Source organism: Anopheles moucheti, chromosome 2 (genome assembly GCF_943734755.1).
Source record: "Anopheles moucheti chromosome 2, idAnoMoucSN_F20_07, whole genome shotgun sequence".
Classification (NCBI taxonomy): domain Eukaryota; kingdom Metazoa; phylum Arthropoda; class Insecta; order Diptera; family Culicidae; genus Anopheles; species Anopheles moucheti.
Window position 1 is genome coordinate 30,086,700 of NC_069140.1, and position 17,208 is coordinate 30,103,907.

Sequence of the window (17,208 nt, forward strand, 5' to 3'; positions counted from 1 at the left end):
CACGCTGCTACTTCCACCGGCTTCCAACCCACAACCTTCCCCCCCTCCTTTACCACCTGGCACACCCCGATCCGATCAGTCGTCTCGTTCGCGCTCGTACACTCACACACACACGAGGAGTGCAACGTTCGAGCACTCCGTTCGAGTTCCAGCAGGTTCCAATCCGGACGATCCATCCGGTGGTGTGGCCGAGGTGCAGCTTGCAAATGACGATGCAGCGTCGCGACACACGCTGGCGGGGGGAGGGGGGGGGGTTCGAAAGGATGCGGCAAGTGGACGGACTGCGGACGGGAGGTTACTTAACGCACGCTGCAAAGTGCACTACAAAGAAGCCCAGCGCCTGAGCACTCGCACAGTCTACTACCGCGCGCTCATCACAACGGACACGCGGAGTGTGCCTTTTGTAACGCGCTTCGCGGACCAAGGAAGCAGACGATACGAGAGCAGTTACTTATCGTACCAAAAATTCTCGATCCTTCGTGTCAAACTCGAAGCTCGAACGCTAAGCGGCAGTGCAGACGGGTGGCTCTAGTGAGTTGTTCAGCCTGTATTTATATGGCTGATTTATCGTTTTTCGAGCAAGGATAAGAGGTTGAGTGAGTTAAATAGTGACGAAGTCGAAGTTAAACACAGGGTGGTGTCGGGTTTTTGCTGCGCGTGTGAACTGGTCCTCATCAACGTACTTTTTTGGGGTGCATTGAAGGGCATTTTATTGAATTCGGTGAGTTGCAGAAGCGTTTATCACCGGGGGTTGGGAAATTAGAAAAAAACACAATCGTGCAAAGGAAGTGGTTCGAGACCCATCAGTGATTTGTGCCGTTCTGTTCGTCCTGTGTGTGCATTGCGTGAGGGGGTTTGAGTGTTTGTGGCACCCAATACAATCCCGAAACACAACAATAATGCGTGACTTTGTGAGCTTGTTCGGTAGCCAGTATCAGACAATCTTTGGCGGTGGTCCCAGCTGTGCCGGTGGAAATGGGGGCAGCCTGGGCGGCAGTAGCGGTGATTGCTGCTCGTCCACGGCCGGTAGTTCCGGCCGGCCCCAGCGGCGCCGCTCCGTAAGCCTTGGACCATTCCGGCGCCGAATCCGGAGCGAATTTTCCCTGCTCGATTACTTCTTCCACCAACCGAAACATGGCCGACATACGCGCTACCCAAACCGTAAGTATTACGTGCGCGATGCGTGTTGCTTTTTTTTTGTTGCATTAGGAGTTTAGTAGAAGATAAAGGGCTCAGAAGGGTGTGCGTAAAGTGGTGGGTCCTTACCCGATGCCACCATGCAAAACAACTCTCTCAAGTTTTGCGGTGTAAGTAAACAGCGGGAAAAACGAATGCGTCGCGTGCGATACAAATCGAACCGGGCCAACGAACCATAGTCGGAGTGTGCGGTTCTGGCACAGTGGATCGGCTGTTGGATGGATTGCATCCCAAAAATAAAAAAAAAACTTGTTGTAGGGATATATGCAACGGAAAGCGAGAGTGCCCAAGACCAAACCACCCCGTTCCTCAACCCCCTCCCCCAATCGCCTTAAGCACAACGAAGCAAAAATGTGCACCGAAGAAATACCACACTCAGCGCGACAGAGCGGAGGGCACACACGCGCTCTGCTCGGTGCAGCAACGGTCAGAGAGAAAGGGACATCAGGTGCGATGCGAAACGGAAAAAGAAGCAGACTCCGGGCTGGTTTTGCACGATCAAGAACGGAGACGGCATCCGCCATCTCGTGTGTGTGTGCTGGGGGTGCCACGGTGCAAGCGGTGCCAAGTTGCATGTTGAAATCATGCGCTCGCATCGAAGGGCAACAAGTGTAAACCCATCGCCACCCGATCACCCGTGATCCGTGTCCAAATTTTTCTGCCTACCGATCGGTTTTTTTTCCCCTCTGTTTTGCTACTGCGTTTTGGTTGGCGATCGAGCCTTCTGAGCGCAGGCTAGAAAGACTAGAAGGTACGAACAGCCCATGGGTCGGAACTCGGATGGGGAGGGGAAGAGAGGAAGAACCGGGAAGGTGCTAAAAGGAAAAACCTGTACCACCGACACCGACAGATTGGCGCAATACACAAGCGAGTAGCGTAATTCCGACATCGTGATATGATCGCCGCCCTGGTATTTGGTGTACCAGAACTATCGCACCACGGTGTCTGAAGACAGGTCAGAACTCCGAAACGCAACCGGATAAATGTCAAACGCTTGCCCCGTTTGGCACCAACGCTCTGGTGGCTGTGACCAGGATACCAACCCGCATCGTGGAAAAGCTCTAACAACTTCGTAAATCGCACCGTTATTATTGCCGTGTGGACGCATTGAGGAGGTTACAATTATTTCCGCATTCGACACATACGCAAACGCAACAAAACGATCACTTGCCGGACCGTTTCCTTCCTTCCCTGGCGGGGTTCTCTTTGTCACGCGACCGTCTCATTCCGAGTGCATTCCTTCGCGCGTTCTCCAACCGCAACGCCTGGTTTGCGTATTGTGTCAGAGGGCACACTATGGACGTGTCCAGTTTTTTGCAGCGCGATAATGCTCGACATCGTTTAATTGCTGGGGACAGCAGCGACATCAAGTGGTAGTAAGAATATTGAATTATATGCATGATCCGGCCCCGGGGCCCGATCCTCGGACGATCATTATTTTGCACACCATGCAATGGGCATGGACGGGTGCACAGCGACGGATGACAAGCTATTCCCCACGCCCAGGCGCTCCGTATCACGTTGCGAAGAATCGCTAATTTCAACCGCACTCATGCACACCTCAAGTCACCGATCGCACGTTTTGTAATACTTTCGAACAACGCTTACCATTATTCGACAGCGCGCAGGGGCTGGGCTTGCGAAAATTGTGCGGGGATGGTTTGATACACGCGAAAAATTAAGACTCCACGCGCCCGGTAAGAGGGCGATTAATGCCACCGTTCGACGACCAAGAAAACCAGTATTTGTTTGATGGACAGCGTTGGCTACACCATCAATTCAAAATTTCATTCCCTTGATCGTGCCGGGTGGTATGGATCGATCAAGCGGGATAAGTATGCCGCGTGCGCTACACGTTCTTCTACGGAACCGCCAAGATGCTGTCGGGCTTTCGCTGCACGCGATTGATTTTAAGGAAGCGATTTGGAATTAAGATCATGGCGCTCTCTGTTAGTAAAGTAAAGTGATCGATGTTGGTAAATTGCAAAGGAAAAACTTGCCAACATCTGTTTGCCCGATGCTGTGTTCTGCTAAGCGGTTTACACCGTTCCCTAGCAGTAATTGATAGGTTAAGGGTGTTGTATAATCTTGATTGTAGGTAAAATGCGCAAAGAGAATGATTTTCATTTTTTGTTGTTGTTCTAAAACGGTACAATTACATTTCATAATCTCCTCCGAAGGCATTTAGTAGAAAGGCTCTGCGCCGTTAGTACGTAACACTGGTAGAGAGATCGTCGAGTTTATATTCTCTCAACAACAGCTCAGAAAACATGTTAATAATCAGTAGTAGTACAGTCAAACCGGTCAAATAGAAGAGTTGATAAACGGATCGTGCTTACATGCGTCATTTCTTGGTTCAAATCTCAAATCGGGACTGATGACTCACAAAGTGTGATGCGTCGTAGTTATATAGTTACAGAATTTATAGTTAACGAACTCCTTTCGTCCTCTCAAAAAAAAGGTAACTAAATGGAATTTGTTAGAACAGCGATTCATTATCCAAACCTTTATGCATTATGCAAGAGATATGGTTAATCAACGCAAACACACCACGACGGAATGATTTTTTTTTTGTTATCTCGGATCCAATAAAAGAGCTTCCATCATTTGACAACCAACCACATAAAAAAGGGCATTTTGGTCACCTTCTTTACCGTGGAGGACTAACGCACGGTTAAAAGGCTATTTTTTTTCGTTAGAACGGCCTGGCCGTATCGACTTATTTTATCACGTAGCCGGATAGTCAGTTCTTGCTACGGAGGACTGGTCCGGATGGGATTTTGGTCCGGTCCGTTCGTGTGAAGACCGGCTCCGTTATCATTATGCCACCGGGCCGCCCGTGTTAAAAGGCTATTTGAGGAGCAAAAAATATCCTTTTTACTCACACCAACTAGAACACGACATGGCCTACTACCATGATTATAAATCTCGTCCAACTGTAAATACACGCACCAAGACACAACTCATCACAGAGAGCACGACGGCAGGAGTTGTTCCCTCCTCTACCGATGCAAAACGCTTCCAACACCAACCTACTCCCAGCACAAGAGAGTTTGACATCCTCAAGCTGATACGTTTGCAGCAGACAAAATCAGTGATATCATCGAAGATGTGTTTGAGGGCATGAGCTTGGTGTCCATAAAGAAAGATCACATAACAGTAATTGTACAGATAACGGCAAAATATCGTTTCACCTAGAAACCCTAATATCCTATCATGGCATGCAAACATGGCATCGATAAGGCATCATGGCATTAATAAGCTAATCTTTGTTGAGGGATTTTTTTTAAACTTCCCCTAATTGAATTTTCTACCCAACTCTAAGACTACATTAAAAATGTCCCAGGCTAGAACAATCCTAAATTATCGAGTTAAGGAAACCTCCAGCACCAATTAAACGATGAAAAATGAAAAGAGGAAAAGATGAATGAAAGAATGGACCTAACAATTTAAACACCTTCACGCACGACAGAGGCCATGAACGAGCTGCAACCCGAGGATCTTCTTCTTTTACGATCAGTCCGTGGAGTTTTTCCGTAGAAAACTAAAAAATGAATCATCTTGCAATTATTTATAATAATCAGCAGATTTTTTAAATGACTCATTGTGTTGTTCAAGAAAAAAAAAATTAGGACACATAATTTAATGGATTGATACCAGATGGCGCGCTTCAAAGTACTACGGAATGTCTCATTTGTGCGCTGAGAGTAGCCTTTGCAGAGACCCTTTGTATTAGTGAAATGTTCGACAAACTATTTGTCCTATTTATCTCGCAACTTATCTTATTTTACTTCCCTGTAGGTAAATAATTTAAATATAGTTTATTTTAACATTCCTACCTAATAGTGCAGCGCCATCTGTCTGTGAACCCAAGAACTACATCTTGTAAAATTTTAATTCACTCTCATTTCTTACTCTATTGCATCTTTAAAAAATGCAGAAAAAACATCAACAGCTCAAGCACAATCTCTCGATGTTGGGGCTGTGTTTTTAGTACAAATAATCCATACCGCTCCTACCGGCTAGGATATCGGATAACGGTAGCGCTCAAGTCTCGAGGCTAATGATTTAACCCTTGAATGGTCGCCAAGAACGGTCGCACCCTAAACACGCACGCCATATAGCACATACACAGCACAGCGAAAGGGCGTAATGGGCCTGCATTACCGCAACCATTAGCATATCCTGTTACCGTTTGGCTAGACCCTTGGCTGACTCAACAGTTTCCCACCCCGTAGTGCGTTTCGAACCTTGGGCCATCTGAAAAAGGGAGAGCCACACCGTAGCCCCCCACCCCGCCTGGTTAATCCGCAGCGCTTCGTTTGCGTGCGGGGACAAAAATGTCTACCAATAATTATCACACGCTTCACCGCCCCCGTTTGTCCGCCGCATGGATGCTCCACCGGGTCAGCCACTGGGCAGCAGGTTTGCCGATGGCCAATGTCGTCGGAAAGCGACAAACGACGCAGCAGATTTCTAGCGGGCTTACGATGTACGTACGTACAGCCACCGCACAGTCGGGAAAGTTCTCCACTATAATTGCTGTCCGAGGGTCCGTAGGTCGACACCCTGGCTACCCCGCGGGAGGATGGCGATGTGGGGGAGATGGACGCGGGGATTTTGCGGGAGTAAAACAAGACAACAATGTTTATGCAACGCCGAGATGGTCGGTTACGTAACGGGCGTAAGAGGGGTCAGCGTGTGATGAGTTTGATGTTTCATCGAAATTAAATCACATTCGGACTGTGGCCGGGGACTACACACACGGAAAGTTTTTTTGCAATGACGTCCAGCTGGGCGAATGCAAATGTTAATTGAGCTCGCTCTTGCCGACTGATAATGGCAATGATGCGGCTCGGCCTCGGTGGCATCGCGACACGATAAATCCGCCTCCAGGATCTGTCTCGCTTGTCGTGTGTTTTTGCACTCAGCGCTCGCTAATGAGTTCACCACCGTATGACGCAGTAGCGCAACGAGTCGGTCATAATGCGCGTTCATAAAACAAAAAACCTCCCTCCCCACTCGGAACGAACTTTAAACCACCAAGGAGCAAGATCAGGGCGAGATCGAACGACACGGAATGTTCGATCCTCGCGCACCCCCTTCCTGAGAATGCTCTGGAAGGTGGATGTTGTCGATCGTCCTGCTAGTGTGTCCTCCGGCCAGGGTCAAGGAGTACCTGTTTCTTCGCTGCGTTGCCAGTTACCGCTTGGTTATTTTTTTTTGTTTTGCATCTTACCGCACACCAACCTGCCGGCCATCGGGGTTGTTTTATTGTTTGTCGCGTTCAGGGTCAGAAATTCTCCGAGCGGTCCGCTCGGTTCCACACTCCCACAACCTACGCTTGTGCGTCCTGCGGTCGCTCCAATGGCTCGATGTGCAATTAATTGTGCATTGAACGCAATGCTTGCAACCTTTACTCAACCCGTGCGGTGTCGGACAATTTTCCTTGTCATTCCCGGTGACATTTCAGTGTCGTTGTTTTGCGTTGACAGATCGGCCCGATAAGGTGTTGGCACGTGAAAAGGATGAGTGAGCTGGTGAGTACTTCTTAGTGTTCTTCTACCCTACGAAGTACGAGCCTTCCAATTTTCAGCTCGATAGCTCCATTGAAAGACTCTCGTCCTTGGGCCCTTGGGCACGCGCGTGTGGGTGTGTATGTGTGTGTGGTAAGACCTCTGCGGCAAGAGTGTTTAATTTCCATTTCGTTCGAGTGTTCGATCGCTTTGTTCGAAATGCGAAAACTGCTGGACCTAACCTAAACAAGAAGCGGAACACAGCAAAAAAAAAAACACCCCTATTAAGAGGTTAAACATCTAACGGAAGAACTGGCGATTTTTGAGAGGAACAAAAAAAAAACACACGGACCCACCTTACCGTGCCGGACAATGCAAACAGGCAGGCAGGCAGGCAGGCAGGAAAGTGCACTTTCAATTATGATTTCCACATGGTTGCTAACGATAGCGGCTCGAGACCCGCAAACCGAAGTACGCCAGCAGACGCACCGTGTGGTGGTTGTGGCCCGATGCCACAACACAGAAGCCCCAATCCATACAGCCTTGCAACATACGAAGTGTCTCTTGTGGGTAGCTTCAAACGCCTGCCGTGTGTGTGTGTGCGCGGGCCCAGCCAATGGAGCGCAAAGAAATACACACGCCACTCCGAACTCCACAGTCCGGTTTCTGAGCCACCCCATGAGTTCGCGGACGGGTACCCTTGCGGAGGCCCTCTCTTGGGGAATGTTCGGGCGAAGCATCAGGCTTCTTGGTCGATAAGCGTAGATTTTCCGACCGGTGTGGTCCGTTGGATGAGAGTCTGGGGTACGGAGGAGCCGCGGGATCAGGCGGTAATGGAGACGGAGAGGCCCCCAAGGTCGTACGCTCGCGGTACACTGTGTAGGCATTAGATCGGCGTTTAGCTTTTTGTTTGCCAGCAGCGTGTACTCTCGGGCCCTGCTCAATATGATGTATGTTTTATTTGATTAAAAAATGGATTAATTGCACGAGGAGACTGGTGTTTTGGGCATGGACAGTAACAAACAGGTATCTTATTGGAATGTGATTGTGCTCAATACTTTGTAGAAATTCAGTCCACTGAGCACGTCATGCGAATAGCACTGAACAATTTCTTCACAAATAATTCAAGATTTGCTAAAATGTTTCAATACCCGTAAATTACTAGGCTTGAAAATTTCAAAAGTTTCTCGAATTTCCCAAAAACTATTTTAAAATTAGTTTCCGTCATAAAAATTGAACAAATGTAACGGAATGGTAAAACCCATCCATTGTTTGTGAACTAATGAAAGAGTGTACATTTGAATATAATAAAATATTGTGTATTGAAATACTCTATATTGATTATTCAAGAGATTCTTGCTAACTTCATTCTGTTTTTCAGTATAGCATGCTGAGGAATACATTTACCTTGCGGTTCGTTCAAAGAAAGATTAAAACCACCTTCTGGTGATTGCTCATTGTACATGTAATTTATTTGAATAATGATGCTGAAGAAAACTGATTGCCGTAGAAAAGATCTGACGCAGTACAGCGAATTACTCAGCGAGCCATTCGGCGGAAAGGATGACAGTATCCATTCCGGTGGGGCTTCATTAAAATAGTGACAGATCTTCCGCGAGATATACAAACATTAGCCTGTTCACATTTGAATTAAGCATAGAAACAACGTAATTTATGAGCTGCGAAATGGTTAATTTGAAACATGATCAAGAGATCCGCACTTTAGTGTCCGCACTCATTAGAATCCTAACTCAATTAGCAGCCGACCGACTGCAATGTAAAGAAAGTGAAACGCTAGAAACCGAGAATCACATTTCCTGACTCACACCGCTGTGGTGTGGCCACCACCCCCTCCCCGTCATGGTTGTGAAGAAGAGCCCGGCACATCGCACATCGTGAAGTGGAATGTATGCAAATACATCGTCCAAGGTGTCGAATAAAACAAGATGGCTTACTGTAAACAATGCACCCGCTACAAACCAGTACCGGATCGCGTCGTATATGAATATCGATAACGATCGACCACGGTACACGGCACACCGCGGTAACGTCCCGTTGCCGAGGGGATGTCGTTCGAATGCAAATTGACATAACAGCTACACACACACACACACACACACACTGGTCCCCCGGTCAAAGTGACCACTGAGAAGGGAGCACCCGATTATAAATCACAACTCCCGGTGTAATTATTTTATGAATCTCGTCGCCCGTCAATCCTCCGAGATGGTAATTTTCGCTGATGAATGCCTACGGGTCCGGGGCGGCTCACGTGTCCGATTTTCGTACCGATCCTGTTCCGTACGTTCCGATCTGGCTGGTGGTGATTGATGTAGTAAAGATGAGGTGTGGCTGAATCTTTTTTTCTATCTCTCTCTCTCTCTGTGCCAGTGCTGCCCCGTTACTCCAAAACGCACCAAGGACATGACATTTAGATTTTTCCTTCCATTACCTTTAGGGCTGATGGGGTTTGTATGGCAATATTTTCGGAAAGGTAATTACGTTCAATTTCCAAATAAAGAACGCATTGCCAAGACGGAGTGTTAAAGAAACTAGGTTACATTGGTGGTGCATTCGGTAGGATTACCTTGAACTTTTACATTTTTTTTTGTTGGTTTGTTGTTGCTCAAAGGCGCTTTAAATATTACGTACCATTCTTTGGGCAGACGATTTCCATTTTTTTATCACAAAACTAAACGAAAAAAAAAAATCAGCAAACTCTTATATATTTTTTATCGATACGAGGCTAGCTAACCTTCGGCTATGCCACTAACCGGCGGAGCGTTTTGTTTTCCACGGTGAAACATGCATTTTACCTGGTTAGTTCGTTACTTGGCGTCGTTCTAGTAAGCACGCTATGATCGAAATCGGCCTGCAGGTTTGGCATGCCGATAGCGTTAGTGAAGCGTTACTTTGTATGCTTACGCATTAATGGTTCGATGGAGCAGGCGGAGAAACGCATCGATGATACGGTTGAACACGCCGAAATTAATCACTGGTCGGAACCGCGTGACGGAACGCGTGTCCATCTGTCTCTGCAGAGCACATGTCATTAACACGTTTGCTTCGGTCGGCTAACGCGCGGACAGGCGTAACCGATGGCTATTTAATTGGCCATGTGAACTATGCTGATCTGGCGCTTTTGTTTGGATCCCTTTGCGAGCCGGATATGCAGATAATTCACTGGCGATCAGGGCCGGTGGATAATCCTCGTGACTTCCTAATCGCAATCTTTGGACGCTAGAGGACACGTCCAGTGAATCGAAAAGGTATTTGCGACCGATCCTACAAACGGCATGCGGGTAGGTATTATCCCAGGTGTAGTAACGTCGTTAAGGAAAGCTGATTGCGTTGGGTGCAAAGTAGCTTCAGGTTCTTACGAAACAGTAATTTGTTTATTAGTGTGAAAAACATACCATTAACAACTCATTCTTCATCGCTGTTTGAGCCGAGCCCACCCCGGTAGGGTTAAACCATAGCCCCTATGCCCCCATTAACATTTGCCTTCTCGCGTGAGTTCCACACTGATGCCCTGGCAATCATTGCAATCCTTTCCGCACGTTTTGAATCGTTCTGCTGCTGCTGCAGGTCAACAATCCGCACCATGTACAACGTGTGGGGTTAAGTGAGTTAATCTAGCTAAATAGCGACAACAAAGCAACACAATCGATCGTGGTTCGTTGATCATTGGCAGATAAATCACACCCACCCAGCAGCGGTTAAGCAGGGTAACTAATTTCCCGGAAGTTCACGTGGCTCGTTTCAGCCTCGGTTTATCCAACCCGGTTTGACCACAAATTTTAATGCCACTCTATAACCCGAACCGAATAATTGTGGGTTGCGGGCGTTAAGGATTCATTATGTAGCATCTTGACGCAGGATGGTCGCAGGATGAGACTCGTTTTAACTCGCAACAGTCACGTTCCGTTAGATTACCTTGTAACCACTGTTGAGAGCATTTTGCTATCATCAAGCGGTGTGTTTTTATTCCCGCAAACGCAATGTCTAATGTACAATTAGGTGCGGACAATTACGTGGAAAAAGAACTTAATCATCTAAGTGCGATATAAATGTACAATTAATGCAATTATTTTTAATTCATCCTTTCACAACTCTTTGGCTTGAAAAGAACATGTTCTTCCTCTTAATGGCTAAATAGACTAAGTGGACAGGTACAGGATGATCATTTGAGTTTGTTAACAACACAATAACAATACAATACTCTGAAGACCGTAGATGTAAATAACGATTGAAATAATTCAATAGACATCAACAGATGAAAAGAAACGAACCCTTTTTAATTATCTTCTACATTAATATTAATCCATTACGGATGTTTTTAAACCTGTATCTCATACCGTGTTATAATAAGTAACGTAGCTTATGCTATTTTAAATTAAAAATAGGAAAGTTCATCCAGTTTCATCTTTACCACCATCCACCATGGCGATGATGAAATTGACATGTTTTTATCTGCTTTACTTTATAAAGAATCGTTTTAATAAGTTTTCAATCCTCAAACTTCACCTATGTGCAATCATTTACAACTTCAAGAGAGTCTAGATGGACTTTCTTGAACTTTATTCACCCGCAGTCGGATCGTCAGTCCAAGCGTACGGGGGATTGGTCCGGTGCTGTCGTGTAAAGACCGGTGCACCAATACACCAACCGGATCGCCCCAAATTACAACCATGTTTTGATAAGAAATTAAATAATATTAGTTACATTATTTAAAATGTGCTCATGTGTCCATTACACTGTTGTGATGCTTCGCTTCAGGACATTTCCCATGGCTAATGATGTTCATTTTCCCACTTGCTTCCAGGAACGTTTATGCTTATGGCCGTCGGCTTCATGTTCATCATCTGCGGTGCACTCGTTCACATCCTTGATCCTTATTTGCTAATATTTAAGTGGGTAAGTAATCTCGATTAAACGCGAATCGCACTTTAACGAACGCACCGTACGCGTTGTTTTACATTCCGTGCTGTATGGTGAATATTAAGGAGCATGAGAATAAGAAAAAACTGCATCAGCATGCGTTCCATGTCTGGCACTGGTAGAAAGCGCATTCGCAATAAAGTACTGAATGAATGTATTTCAGCTGTGTGGTATTTTACACAATATTAATATGACCAACGAATGTTTCGCAAGGAGTAAAACCGAAGCCAAATTCCTGGACCTCGGTTAAGCATTAATTTGTTGTCGTTCGAATGCCGGTTTTTTTTGGTGAACCACAAACAAACAGCGCTGAAACGTGCCGGCCCCGTTCGGGAGGCACTCTGTCGGTACATAACCTTGAAAACCAAATAACGTATAAAAATACCCCGCACCTAGCCGGTCGTGGTGAACGAACTGCAGTGAATGCACTCAGTTGCATCGGCACTCACTGCTGCGAAAGGTAAAATGAATGCAACAACCAAACTAGTCCACCGCGAGACGGCACTACGGAACTGCTTTGCACCGTATTCCCGGACGCCGTTATTGCGGGATAAAGTGTCCCGTACACGAAACAACCGGTTTTTGTACATTTTTACCCGTTCTTTTCCCATTTTTGTTTTTCCCTACTACCAATGCAGAAATTAATCTTTCAAGAAGGGTCGGAAATCTTCAACCTGTGGCGCACACCGCCAGTGGATCTGTACATCAAGATCTATCTCTTCAACGTCACCAACGCGGAAGACTTTATGGCGGGCCGGGCCGAAAAGATGCAGATCGAGGAAGTGGGTCCGTACGTTTACAGGTGAGTTTCAAGGATGCGGAAGCAACAAAAGACAATTAAAAAAAAAACGCACATGCAATGATCATACACGGGTTGTTTCCTTTCCACATTGCCGACAATAGGGAGCTGATGTCGCACGACAATATTACGTTCAATGAGAATGGAACGGTTTCAACCCGGCCCCATCATCCGCTGATCTTTCAGAAGGGTTTGTCCGGTAATTTGCGGGAAGATGATGTATTTATGATGCCAAACATTGCATTGCTGGTAAGCGATCACAACATTTTTCGTTTAACATCGTAAAAAACTGCTAAAATTATGATACTAATAAAGAATAACTTAACAATAGAGTGAGGCAGTGGGCAGTATGATAATCGGCTAACATTAACACGAATGTAATTGAAATTAATTCTGTATCAAAGAATTGTGCGACAAATATGTATCATCATCATCAACTTAATGTTACAGCAGAGATTATCAACAAAACCTCATGAATGTCAGCCAAATTGCGATATGGTTGATAAGGATGAACTTGTTCTCTATTCAAGATATTCTAAAACATCTCGAAAAATAATAATTCTAACATTCCTATCCTTCCAATACGAGTTTCTAATACATTGGTGGATATGTTGGTGAAGGTTTTTGGTGAGTAAAAGCATTGCTGTAGCCAGTACAAACGTTTTTCAAGCCAATCGAGTATGTTCTTCCAATTATCCAATCTTCCGCCCCCTCTCTTCCATCTCGTCATTCAATTTCTTTGCCCATTCAACCCCTTCTAGAGTATAGCGCAAGTAGCTGCCAGCCAAACGTATTTTCTCCGATGGCCAATCAATTTGCTCATACGGCAAACAAAGGTGCAACCGCTGGAACGTCAGACGGCCAAAGAGTTTATGTACGGCTATCCAACCACACTAACCACGCTCGGCTATACTTTTCTTCCCAACTGGATATCGTTCGACAAAGTGGGGCTGATCGATCGGGTAAGTGACGAGATCGCAAGCGGTGCAGGTTACCGGAGTGATTGTTTACCCTTCCTTGCGCACGTTGCTATAACTCCAGATGTATGATTTCGACGATGATTTTGAAACATTCTTCACCGGGGAAACCTCTGCAAGCGTGTCGGGACTGTACGACACCTATCTCGGATCACCGGACCTGGCCCAATGGAATGGAACCCACTGTAGCAACATTCGAAACGCGTCCGATGGTACAAAGTTTAAGAGTTTCATCGAACCCAACGATCAGTTGCTGTTTTTCCGGAAAAGTATGTGCCGAGCCCAGATCCTGGTGAGTAGAACGTGTACGTACCGAGTTAAGCTCTAGCCTAACGCCTAACGCCCCGTGTAATTGCAGATACAAAACGGTACCGACCACGAGGTGGATGGTCTAAAGGCAACCAAATTCGTCTTTGAAGAGAACGCCCTCGACAATGGAGAATTTGATCCGCGCAACAAATGTTACTGTCGGAAAGGTAAAGTCCTAGAGCGTGGCTTTTTTGCATGAGCATTCGAAGTGCTTGAACATACCTTGTTCTTCAACCCCAACAGGCCGCTGTCTACCGCGTGGATTGGTGGATGTAACTAGCTGCTACTACGGCTTCCCGATCGCTCTCAGCTATCCTCACTTTCTGGACGCAGATCCGAAGGTGTTGGCACATGTGAACGGTTCCCGGCCGAACCCAAAACTTCACCGGAGTCACTTCATGATCAATCCTGTAAGAAAAGAGTGTAGAATGAATGGAGTGTAGATTTTATTTAAAACCACTCACCCTTGTTTGTCGCGTTCCTCGCAGGTATCTGGACTTCCGCTAGAGCTTTCGGTCAAATTCCAAATCAACATGGCGCTGGACGATCTGAGCAATATGGCACACTGTGAGAAATTCTCCAACCTCGTCATACCGACGCTCTGGTTCGAAATTGTAAGTCTAGCATATTTCCCTCAAAACAGCATCCTAGTCGCAAACCGAGCACATTATAAATGCTTCCGAGTAGCGCATGCATGCACAAATCATTACAACACAATATCATATCTAACCACCGACCGGCCTCGCGGTCATTCATCTCGTTCCATCGATGCCGGCTTGAAATGGGGAATGTAAATCAAAAAGCACAAACAACACACGAACACGCACAGAAGACATCTTCATCCGTTGCGCACGTAAACCGTACCATAACCGCCTGCTCTTCTTGATTTTTGCGTAGCGCATTCTCATAATTAACTCATGGCTTACCATGCTTCATTGATCCTTCACATTTGCATTCGTGCGCAACTTCCTCCTCATCAGCGATCAACCGAAGTAGGACTCGCTTTCTCAGCGAATGTAGTATTCGTAACGGAATTTGGGAGTAAAACCCCGCTAGTCGCCCACCAAACAGTGACGTCATTAAAATTATGATTTCGTTTTCTTGTTCTTTTTTTGCCTTCTGTTTTCCACTTTCATGCACCTAACGCAGACGATGCCAGGACTGCCGAAAACGCTACTATCCCGCTTTATCTTCTACCTAAAGATCCTGCCGTTCGGCGATCAGATCGTAAAGCACAGTCTGCTTGCGTTCGGTGGCATTCTGCTGCTCGTTGCCATCACGAAGGTGTCGCTCACGCTCTCGTCCGCGTATTCCTCCGCGTACCGCATTTCCAACGAGCTGCGGGAAAGCTTATACTAGTGCGTACGCCACACCACACAACAGAAACAATCACAATACCCTCCCACACACAAACACAGACACAAACAACACACCATCCAGCAGGCCAAAACTGAAGTGCTTTCTTCAGACAAGCATTGAAACTAGTTCGTAACAGATTTGCAGCTAATTGTGTAAGATTTGTAAGTAATTTAAGGTTTTACTGTTAATAAACTGGCTAAAGAGAATCTCCATACGATGTTGCTACCGCTAGCAAACGCCAGATGGCGCTGCATTCGTTCGGACGCCCATTTATTTGCTCAGAAAACGCGTGCACTACACCGACCCCGCGTGGCGTTGATAAGTTTCTTTTAAAATCGTTTTCTTTATTCATATACAAACTCAAAAACTTCTCTCTTACTAAAAAGGGGGCGATGGTCAAGGGTTTATGGCATCGGAAGTAAAACTTATTCAAGGTAATTATATTCTTGCAATGCTTTCACTCGAATCATCCAAGCGCCGATCACTGACTTCTGTTCTGTGCGTACAGATATACAAAACAAAACAACAAAAAACGCATTACTATTTTCGATACCCTAGTTGGGTGAACTGCTGATGCATTCTGCAGTGTATGGACGATGAAATAATGATAACTTAGCTGCACTAAAACACACTAGTTCGCTCCGTTAAAGCAAAGGCGTCCTTCAAAACACAATGTAACATTCCAGATGAAACTAAAACGAAAGGAAAAAATATGATAAATGGCGTTCAAAACAGTCAATTAATGTTCCTGTTGTCTAAATAATTGGAGCGCCCGCCAGTCTGCAAAATGGAATGCGCTGTTTAGCATGGAGAGTAAATGGATTTCTGGCGATGCTATTCTTATTTCCGCTGTACAATGATTATCACCTACCTACAAGTGTAAAGTTTCAGCGCTGTGCTTTGCATGTTTGTTTTTTTGTTTATTTATTTTCTTCCCTTATCGGGTGCATCCCGATCTAGATCGTCTTCCAGGTGCTTCTTGTAGCCCCTCGGTGGCTTGATCTGAAAGTTTGAAACAAATAACCCGATTAACCCTCTCCGGCGTTTTGCCATACATCATTTCGTCGCTGTCTACGTACCGATACTTTAGTAAACGAACGATCAATGCCGTGTCGGTTTCTTGCCACAATAAAGTAGGCACCCTCGTCCGCTACGACCGCTTCCTTGATCGAGAATCGAATGTAGTCGTTGTGCACTTCCTTGATCGTACGCGGTGAGTTGGTCAAATCTTTCGTGCCCTTCATCCATTGAACTGTGGGGTGCAGAAAACCAAAAAAGGCAATACGATCGATGAGCGATTGATCTAATTGATTCTCCCACGTTGCTCTGAATACCCGTTGCAACTTACTCTTTGGTTTCGGGTCACCGATAATTTTGAAAGCCATCGAAAGCGAATCGCCCTGCCTGATCTTGATCTCCGGCTGCGGCCGGGACATGAAGATCGGTGGCTTCGCGCCCTTGATCGCGTTCGGGTTGATGATGTCCACGTTCGAGGAGGATTCCGCTTTGCCGAACGCGTTCGTCGCACGGCACACGTACCGGCCGGACGCATCCATCGTGGCAGCCGTAATGCACAGGGCGAAGATGCCGGTACCGTCACTGTACGTGCGCACCTTCGGTGGTTTGCCGGTGACCGGATAGCGGTCGCGGAACCACTGCACCTCACAGTTGCCCTGTACCTCCACCACCAGACAGATGTTACCGCCGGACGGGATGGAATAGTCGGCCAGTCCCTGGTAGAAGTGCGGTAGGTTCGGATTCCGGTGGTACACACTGTGCGTGCGCTCCATCAGCACCTTCTCCTTGCTCACGAACTGCACATTGTGGCTGATGGCGTCGCTACAGCCGCCACTTTCTGCCTCGCACGTGTACGTGCCGGAATCATCCTCGCCCGGGTTCGTCACGATCAGCTTGCAAGTGCCGTCCGCATGATCGTACTGTTCGTACTTGTCGCCCGGGATAATGTACTCGCCGTCCTTGATCCAGGCAATGTTCGGTCGCGGCGTACCACGGACCCGGCACTCCAGTACGATCTCGTTCGAGTGTAGCGAGTAGGTTTCTAGCAGGATCGGAATAGGGGAAAGGGAAATTTACGCACGCAAAACGGATT

The 17,208-nt window shown here is 46.5% G+C and overlaps 2 protein-coding genes across 2 annotated transcripts in view; one reads left to right on the forward strand and one right to left on the reverse strand.

The window, feature by feature from the left end:
* Window positions 1-803: 803 nt before the first annotated feature.
* LOC128307947 (scavenger receptor class B member 1) lies at window positions 804-15,289 on the forward strand. Its single transcript, XM_053045446.1, has 10 exons — window positions 804-1,161; window positions 11,539-11,630; window positions 12,293-12,456; window positions 12,558-12,702; window positions 13,215-13,415; window positions 13,495-13,722; window positions 13,789-13,906; window positions 13,983-14,149; window positions 14,228-14,353; window positions 14,889-15,289. The coding sequence occupies exons 1-10, from the start codon at window positions 900-902 to the stop codon at window positions 15,096-15,098; spliced, it is 1,713 nt and encodes a 570-aa protein (XP_052901406.1). The 5' UTR covers window positions 804-899; the 3' UTR covers window positions 15,099-15,289.
* Window positions 15,290-15,419: 130 nt separating this feature from the next.
* LOC128299545 (titin-like) overlaps window positions 15,420-17,208 on the reverse strand; it is a 30,546-nt gene continuing 28,757 nt past the window's right edge. Inside the window, exons 18-21 of the mRNA XM_053035544.1 lie at window positions 16,447-17,173; window positions 16,178-16,350; window positions 15,970-16,100; window positions 15,420-15,790 (exon numbers count right to left, since the gene is read on the reverse strand). Of these exons, the coding sequence (XP_052891504.1) occupies window positions 16,023-16,100; window positions 16,178-16,350; window positions 16,447-17,173 (978 nt within the window). The 3' untranslated portion in view covers window positions 15,420-15,790; window positions 15,970-16,022. The remainder of the gene's footprint in view (window positions 15,791-15,969; window positions 16,101-16,177; window positions 16,351-16,446; window positions 17,174-17,208) is intronic.

Bases quoted from the DNA above. Each gene is read 5' to 3' on its own strand.
- LOC128307947 (XM_053045446.1), top strand. From the start codon at position 900: ATGCGTGACTTTGTGAGCTTGTTCGGTAGCCAGTATCAGACAATCTTT. The intron at 11,631-12,292 runs GTAAGTAATCTC...CTACCAATGCAG, and splicing joins ATTTGCTAATATTTAAGTGG to AAATTAATCTTTCAAGAAGG. The intron at 14,150-14,227 runs GTAAGAAAAGAG...CGTTCCTCGCAG, and splicing joins GTCACTTCATGATCAATCCT to GTATCTGGACTTCCGCTAGA.